Raw genomic sequence first — 9,515 nt, forward strand, 5'->3', positions numbered from 1 at the left:
TAAATTACAAGAGAACAAAATTAAGATTTGAGGAGGGAATAGTTAGGAATGTGAGGAAATGGAGGAGAAGGAGAAGAAGAGGAAAGAGGCCAAAGCTGAGCGAATTTGACCTTTGAGATGCTTTCTACTACTCCCACAGGTGTTATCTTTCCGACCACCGTAACCTTCTTTGTCGCCAAATCAATGGTGTATGACGTCACCCCTGTCCCATACCCAAAGTTGTAAATTTCAATCAACATATTAATAGTATAATTTATCCATAACTTAGTCAAAAAGTTGTTGCTCAGAGGCATCCGATAATTAGGAAAAGTCAAAACACTAAATTTCAAAATTAAGCTCCTAACCTATATCTGTTGTTAATTTTTTTTTTTCATTTAATAAATTATGGTCGTCTACTCGTAATTCGTTGAATATTTTCATTTGAATTGTATATAAAAATGTTAAGGATAGGTAGTTTGATAAGATACTTAATTCTGTAGAATGAAGAATAGATTCATTAGTACCTTCCATTTTGGAGATATGCTTTCTAACCTTCCCTTCACATCCCTTGCAATGGATCGATACCCTCAAAACCACAACCTGCGAAAAAAAAAAAATTAATAAATAAAAATAAGTAGCATGAATGAAATGACAAAAAAATAAAAGAGAACCTTATGTTATATTTATGTATGCTTATACTATTTAGCAGATATATACAAGTAAATAAGTACCACATATATATCCACTATACGTAAGATATCTATCATGTGAAATTGTGAATTATAATTTTTACCTTACCAGATCAATTCAGAAAATATAATTTAAACCATAATCAGATATACTACTAGCTAGCTAGTGATATTGTCTTTCTATCACTTTCATATTCAAACTATATGCATGTTGTTAAAAAAGATTTGACGAAAGTACTTTGGTTAAAGAAGAAATAATCAAACCTGATCATCAGTGGATGGAGCCGGCGATGAAACATTTGTTACAGAAGAGGAAGGAGAAGAAGAAGAAGAGGAAGAAGAAGAAGAAGACGAAGATGAAGTGACGTTGCGGTCACGAAAAGGTATCAAATCCTTAGAACGATCAGATGATGATAACCAGAGGTCCTCCTTATCATCATCTTTCAAAGACTTATGATCCTTTAGAAGATACCTCGACGATGAACTTAGCAAAGAACTTCTTGATCTCCTCAAGTCACTAACGTTAGCCGAGCTTTTACGGCGAATTTGGACGTCTTGAGCCGAAGCTATCTTCCGACGAAACCCGCTTGAAGATTCAAAGGAGTTTCTACAGCTCATGTGACGAGGAATAGGGATTAAAGGCATCTCTGAGGAGAAGCAAGGAACGGTTTTGTCATTATTCTTACTAGAGTCTTGGCTCCGGCGGTGGCTTTCGAAGGATCTGCGGCCTCCGGTGACCTTTCCGTCGTGGCGAAGTGTACTTGTTCGTACGGCGGTTGATGCCGGAGAAGAGCAAAAAATATCACTAATTCTCATTCTCTCTTTCTTTCTATCTTTGTGTATCTTTATCTCTCTTTTCTCACTATAACACTCACTTTCTGTCTGTTTGATTTTAAGGGTAAAGTTGGTCGTGTGATTAAGTGGCACTAATACGAGTTTTATATAAGAGGGTTACGAATCATTTTATTTTAAAATGTTTTCTTTGTATGGAAAAGCAGAGATATTATTATGATAGAATGGGTCCTATCTCATGAGAAGGAGTGTGTGTAAAGCATTTCTTGGATCATTCTTGAATCTGCACCTTCTATATTGCTATTTTACTTTATTTGATTTTTTTTTATTTTTCTTTGTCCCTAAATTTGATGTATTAAATATTACTTAATAAAAGAAAGAGACGTAACAGCGTACTTAGTAACTTACTTACTATAACATATGAAGCTTTAGACGGAGGGTTAAAACTTAAAACTCGATCGGCTAAATGAACACAAATCCAACTTTTAGAAAAATGTTGTAACGTTTTATCTGTAATGTTAATACATGCTGTAATTAGTCACTTTCACTATTGGCGTTGTATGTATAAATTAAGTTTATAAAGGTGACTAATTAACACATGCAGATGCAGTAAGCAGTCTGATTAGTATTAATACATTTTAATGCAAAAAAAGTAATGTACATCGAATTCGTATATACCCACTAGGTACCTTTACCTAGAGTCTCAAGGTGGGGACAATCTGTTGTTGAAAAAGCTGGGATTCAACTTTTCCTAGAATGATTACTGTCACTAAACATATTATAACCTCGAACCTAGCCACTAATCTCATAGTCGTAATATAAATTACTGATTATTAAACTGAATTGGAGTTTGGGATTTTCAAAGTATTTTCTCGAACTGTTGCTACTTAAATGTCTTCTTTATTATTCCCTCCGTTTCAAAATATAAGATGTTTTAGAAAAGTTTTTTGTTTTATAATATAGGATGTTTTCAAGTTTCTATGCAACTTTTAGATTAGTTTAGTATTTTATATTATGCAATATTATTTCTGATTGGTTAAACATGTTAAAAATAAAGGTTTCTTAATCTGCGTGCTTTAGTTAAAACATGTTATATTTTGAAACGGAGGGAGTAATACATACCTACAATGTACAAACTACAAACCATTATGCTATGCATGTTATTGGTTTTCTCTCTTTTTACTCTTTAGGTGTTAAAACAAGTATTATTAGTTTGTTACTTTGGCTATTGTCATGTGTGGGAAGTTCCTTCCCGGCTGATTTTTAAACGTCAATTAAGTTCGAGTTTTTAACCTGAGTTTCGTAGTAATAATGATTCACTAATGGGCCAGTTTTACAAGCCTTGTTTTGTAGAATGATATAAATTCAATGGGCCTTCATTTTCTGAAATTTGTAAGCCACTAATTATCACATAAACTTCTAGTAGGAAGTTGAAACTAGAGTAACCAACACAATTGACCTAACTGACTTATATTAAATACGAAATGTTATACTCCTAGACCAAATCATTTCTCTTCACCGTTTGAAGCTTTTGAGTAGTAAATCAAACGAATACGTGTGATTTATGTCAACTATGTAAGCTAAGTAATCGTCCTAACCAGAGTTATCAAAACTAACCATCTCATTACTCATTACAGAAAACTCAACCAATCGATCGATCTTTAAAAATTTTAAGCAATCAATCATCTAGGCAACTGACCTCTTGGGTTAGAATCAATAGCTGCAAGCCGGAAATTACAATATTGACAAATGGCTAATTGAAATTCGTAAGCTACTAACTTAAAACTCTACAGTTCAATCCTACTCCCCCTAGGTCAATTTTTTTGGAAAATGGTCTGGGGTGTTATTGGATTAAGGATTTTAATGGATTTTAATTAAAGCAGGATATTAGGTGGATTTAAAAGTCTAATGTATTTGTTTGGATTTTATAATGCATATAAGGTGGATTTGAAAGTCATTGATAATGTATTTTTGGTGATTGTTATAGATTTTTTTTAAAGTTATTTATAGAATATATATATATATATATATATTTATAACTGTGTTATACACCAAAACTATATTAAATTATCAACACTCAGACTTCTACACAGGTCATGGAAGACTTCAATTAAGTTGTATTTGTCTTCAATAGACGTAGGGTTTGTACAGGAAGAAACAGATATTGAACCCAAAAAAAAGTGATTATATCATGTACCCAGAAAAAAAAAATTACATATCATGAACCCAGAAAAAAAAAAGTTAAAGAACACAAAAAAAATTCCCAAAAATAACACAAATCTAATGAATAAGTGTGATTATAGACATAATTTGTGGAGGAAGAAACTGACATTGAACCCAGAAAAAAAATATGGTTATATCATAAATCCAGAAAAAAAAAGTTACAGATCATAAATCCAGGAAAAAAAGAAAAATTAAAGAACGCAAAAAAAAATCTCAAAAATAACATAGATCTGATGAATAAGTGTGATTATATAAAGGATTAAGAAAAATAAATAAATAAATTACATGTTAAAGGCTAGAGATCCATCTAGAGAGAGACATGAGAAAAAATGAAATGCTTGAGAAATGTGTGGTATTGTGTTTGTTCATATTTTAGAAGTAAAGTACGTTGAAATCCAAAATCACACAAAATTCAGTAGATATTGAATAACGCTGGATTTTAATGGATTTTTTAAAATGCACAATTGAATAACACATTATTTCTAAATACATCAAATTCCTTTAAAAACCACAATCCAATAATACCCCCTTAGAATGTTTTTGTTTCATTTTTTCAGTTTAAACCGAAAGTTTAATAGAATTAAAACTTCCTGTGACTATTAATATTTTGCAGAAGTGTTTTTGTTGATTTTTTGTTAGATATCAAATGTAAAAAAAAAGGTTTGTTTTATCTCTTAATTCTTCTACTTTTGACTTAAACATATTAGAAAGAAACCCATTATATTTATTTAGTATAGAATCCTTAAAAGCAAAGAATCGACAAATAAATAAAACCCATTCCTATAAAGCAGATTTATGGACGACAAAGCGGAAGCAGATCCGTGTAATTAACACTAACCATATACGTCCCATACCATTGTTCACATTTAAAAGTGTCGAAGAGTCACTCTTGAGAATAGTTTTAAGAGTGACATTAATAAGTGATTATCAATTTCATATATCCTATAATGTAACATCCACTACGTCATACTTCCTAGAGACTTTTGTTGGTGATTCGATTAGTGGATTACATATTGATTCCTTAACTAATGGTTTAATGGAGAAAGCTTAACTAACAAAGTAGAAATTAAAGTAAAGTTGCATCGTCGAAGAGTCATTTTCCCAATATAAAGGCATAATCCCACTAAACTCGAACTCATGCTATTCAAAATTTTGTAAATCACTACTTATTATTGATTCAAACAAATGAAAGTAGTTACATATAATACTTTTATATTTATTTATTTGTAGTCATTCTAAGTCTTCGTCCTATCTTTTTTCTTTCTTTCCATTGTCTCCTATTTATAATGGGACAATTGCATTTTTTTGTACCTTTATTTGCATTTGAATGAAATCGTATATCCTATATTCGATTTTCGAAAAACATAACCACTAAGGGTGCTGAAATTACAGTTGATTCTTTTATGACCAAATAAAAAACAGAAGCCGAAATGACAGATGTAAACCAAGGAAGTCTGCAATAGATTTCTTTATGCTGGATTTCAAATTGTCGTCTAATGGAAGACATAAAAATATGTCTACTCCTTAATTATAGTTTAAATTTTAATTTTTAAAATTATAAAAAATAATTTGGTAAACCTATTGACCAAATAATAACCACATAGACTTCCTGCATTGAAATAAAATAAATTTACATATAAACTAGTCAAATTAAGGGAGGAAAGGCTGATTAGGTTAAAATTATTTGATTTAGGGTTTGCTTAAGTAGACTTCTCTGCAGACTATTGGTGGTTGACTTTGTAATGTCATCAACTATTAATATTATATTATTTTAATTTCACCGACAATTTAACCAGACCGATAGCTGAACCTAATATGTTGGAAAAAGTTTAGTTCTTTCTTTTTCGAGTTTGATCTCAACTTTTATTTGGATTTTTATGATTTAATTGCTTGAAGTCAGATTTTTTATCAAAGCTTGTTCTTGTCTTTAATTTTACAAACAGAGGAGAAGATTAAACAGGAGATGGTGGAGGCCAAGAATTTTACAGCCGGAGGAGAAGATTAAACAGAAGATGGGGTGGTGGAGCAGTGAGGATGGAAGAGAATTACCCAGAATATGTTTGTAAATAATTGAGATTTTGCTTTTTTTTTTTAATTTTATTATTAATTTAATTATTATAATAAATTATTTTTGTATTTTTTAAATAAAAATTTGAGATTTGTAGTTTTAAGTACGGTTTAGTTTCCCAGGAAGAAGTCTTCCAGATAAGTCTTCAGCATAATCATTACAAATATTAAATTGATTTGATTGATTTGCAGACGGTTCAGTTTCCCGTGCAGAAGTCTACCAGAGAAGTCGTCGACATTTTTATAAAATCAGATTTCTCTTCTAATTTGTCAAATTATCCAAAAACTGAAAAAAAAATCTTAGAAATTTGTAATTTCAATAAGATTTAGTGTAACAACTAATAGCTAAGAATACCCTTAATTGTAGTGTTGGAGACTGAAATCATTCACAGTTGGGTAATTCTTAAAAAGTTTATATATCACTTCATTTCATACTTATAATTGTAGAATTCTAAGTCTTTCGGATAAGTCTTCAGCATAATCATTACAAATATTAAATTGATTTGATTGATTTGCAGACGGTTCAGTTTTTCGTGCAGAAGTCTGCCAGAGAAGTCGTCGACATAATCATTACAAATAAATCGGAATTGTTTTTCTAAAACAAGGATTATTATAATTATTATAATTTGTACCATATCTCGCCGAACTCTGTATTCTTCAACCCCGCCCTTCATTTTCGCCGCCGTTTCATCTTCGAACTAAAAAATCAAAAAAAAATCTTTTTATATTTTCAATTAAAGACTTTTTCAATTATTCAAACTTCACACAGAACTCCCACACGTTGACTTCCAAAATAAGTCTAAGTTAATGACCTAACTGCCTAAGAAAACCAAAAACTTGATTTTTCCATATGTATAATATATAATCATTTCAAAAACATACAGAGGCAAGTACATATCATATATGAAAGAATACAACAAGAAAATCTTTAAAATTATACACCAATTTGCAATAAATTAGTTTTCAAATTATGAAGACTTCATGTTGATGTCAACCTTGTAGACATAAACTAGCCTCTATGAAGATACTTCTCTTGAAGTCTATTTTGTGTGGTCTATTTTTGCAATTACAATTTAATAAAGCAGACACCGGATGAAGTCTACTAGGATAGTTGACTTCTTTTGTTGTCTTTCCTTTGTTAATTTTTTGGTCAGTTTTGCAATTAAAAACATAGAACAGAGTAGACTTCTTAGAAAGTTTCAACAAGTTAATTTCGATTACAGTCTACTCTGGTTATTTTTGCAGTTGACCAAACCATTGACTTTGTAGTAGACTTCTAGCTAACAAATAGACTTCATCTATCCGTTAACTAGAAAAAGTAAACTTCGTTGTGGTTAATTTTGCAATTGACCAAGTTTGACTTTCGCCAAGTAGACTACATACAAAGTCTCCAGGAATGTTGATTTCGTTTGCAGTCTGCCGTGGTCATTTTTGGTGTTGACCAACATTTTAATTTTTTAATTAGTAGACTTCTTTTGCAGTCAACTAATTAATTTTATATCAATAATATTACGGTTAATGCTTAAATATTTTGGTCAACCCCAAAAATAGTCACTATCGAAGTCTACTCTTTTATTATCATAAGAAGACTTAGTCCGGCAGTCATCACTAAAAAGTCAAGAATTTGGTCAATTGCAAAAATACACCTTAGTAAACTGCAAACGAAGTATCTGACGTAAAGATTATAATGCAGTCTGAATCATATTTTTTTGTTTTCAAATGAAATTAAGGAGACTGAAATTTCAGTCTACGGGCTCGAAACTCGATAAATTTTTAATTGCAAAACTAACCACATAGTAGGCTTTACATGATATTTTGATGGTTAGACTAACAAATGAAGTCTAATTTCGCAAAAAATCAAGAAAAATCACGAAATCTACCGGAAAATAACTTTATGGGTGGTTGTTTTGCAATGTCAAGCAGCCGAGGACGTCGTCTTTAATCACCAAGGAAGAAACCAATCACCAATTTAATCACTATCCAAGAATCATGACATATAACTAGATGAACACACTTGCAAATTTTCTTGGATTAAAATAGAGAGGAGATGGAAGAAAATGAAGTTCTCATAGCATTGGATGTTATTTAAGCTCACAAATTCAGGTTGTTGAAGCATTAAGAGCTTCAAATTTGGTTGTTCATGGTTGTTGGAAAATTGATGGTGGTGGCACAACCGTAAATAAAAGAAAAAGATGAGGATATAGATGTAATAAACATTTTCGCAAGAAATTCAAATAAATTAGAAATAGTGGTATTTTGTGAATACAATGAACACATAAAAATTTAATTGGGAGAAAGTGGCAAATGTCGGAGAGAGAAAAAGAGGTAGTCAGTTTTGCAATTGACCTAACTAAAGTTAGGGGTCTACTTTTGCAAGCTTCACATTTTTATTGTAACGCGTCTCGCAAATATTTTGTTTATGGATGTGACTTATGATTTTGTCTTTTACTTTTGTTTGATCTAACTTAAAGCATCACGATTTGATTTGTGACATTTTCTAAAATAAGCCAATTTATACATTTTAGAAACACGTATTAAGAATTTTATTAGGCAATCGTTAAACAAAGAAACGCGGCTATCAACTTTTGTTTGTTCCACACCACTTACACAGAATAGAAGTTACTTACAAACTGTTACTTAGTCAAATTATGAATGGACTAAAACAAGTGTTGTAATTTTTTTATTATACGTTTCCTTTGTAGGTGGTAAGAGTTTGATTGTCTTAGAAAACCATTTGAAAATTCATTACTTTTCATAAGTCATTGACTTGAAGAAGAAGAAAAAAAGACAGCTCTTACTAAGACCAATTTTGGTTTAGGTAGATCAAATATTATTTTTGAACATCCATTACTTTTCTATATTGAGGATAAAACAAATGTGATACGGATTCGTTTGTTGTTTTTTAAAGTGTAAGGATATAAATGAAGAAAGAGACAAGTAATGTCGATTCATTATACTATTTGACATTTTGTAACCATAAATATACGATTACGCGAAGGTAATTTAATTAACGCGGTGTTGTCAAACCATTAAATATTACCAGCTGTAGTTAATTTAATTCAATGATAATCAAATTTTAATAGTATTGGAGAATTAATGGATCCAATGAAGAAACAGTCATATTACAGTACATTGTTAGTCCGTAGCCCTAGGGTGTGTGGTACATAATTAATTGATTTTTTATTTATAGCAGAAAATAGAAAACTGTTCAAATTATAGTAGCAGCAAGTAATATTATTCATTCATCATGGCAAACAAGTTTTAAAATCACTCACAAGCTAATTTTTTCATATTAATGGAGTAGTCATTAGTCATTGACGACGCGTCTAGTGTCATGACTTTGGAAGGAAACGTAAGTATATATATTTTTCGATAAGGTATGACCAAATAAATACACGAATGGTCTTAGTTTTTATTTTATTTTTCAATCACTATTTATATAATATTGGCCTTTTCCCCTCGTTTGCATGGGAATTGAGTCCAGGACTAAGACTAACCATTAAGACGGCTACATAAAATAAAATATTAGGCAATGGATTGTTTTCCTTCAACTGTCTTTAGAGTTAAGACATCGAAAGTATAATTCGATGTATAAAACACTGTATACTATTAAATTTGATTAAATTTTGGAAAAATAGTCAAAGTTGGATTGTAGAGAAATTAGTATTTTTGCTCGATAAATTTCAGTATGCAAAGAATTGATACTTTGACTTCAAATATAGTTTTAGACTTTACCTTACAAAAAAAAAAAAAAAAAAAAAAAAA

At 30.6% G+C, this 9,515-nt stretch overlaps 1 protein-coding gene across 1 annotated transcript; it reads right to left on the bottom strand.

The window, feature by feature from the left end:
• On the bottom strand, positions 8 to 1,577 carry LOC104700654 (protein SODIUM POTASSIUM ROOT DEFECTIVE 1-like). Its single transcript, XM_010416192.2, has 3 exons — positions 933 to 1,577; positions 504 to 579; positions 8 to 202 (listed from the first exon to the last, which is right to left on the bottom strand). Exons 1-3 carry the CDS (start codon positions 1,482 to 1,484, stop codon positions 21 to 23), a joined length of 810 nt encoding a protein of 269 aa, XP_010414494.1. The 5' UTR covers positions 1,485 to 1,577; the 3' UTR covers positions 8 to 20.

Source organism: Camelina sativa, chromosome 7 (assembly GCF_000633955.1).
Source record: "Camelina sativa cultivar DH55 chromosome 7, Cs, whole genome shotgun sequence".
Classification (NCBI taxonomy): Eukaryota; Viridiplantae; Streptophyta; class Magnoliopsida; order Brassicales; family Brassicaceae; genus Camelina; species Camelina sativa.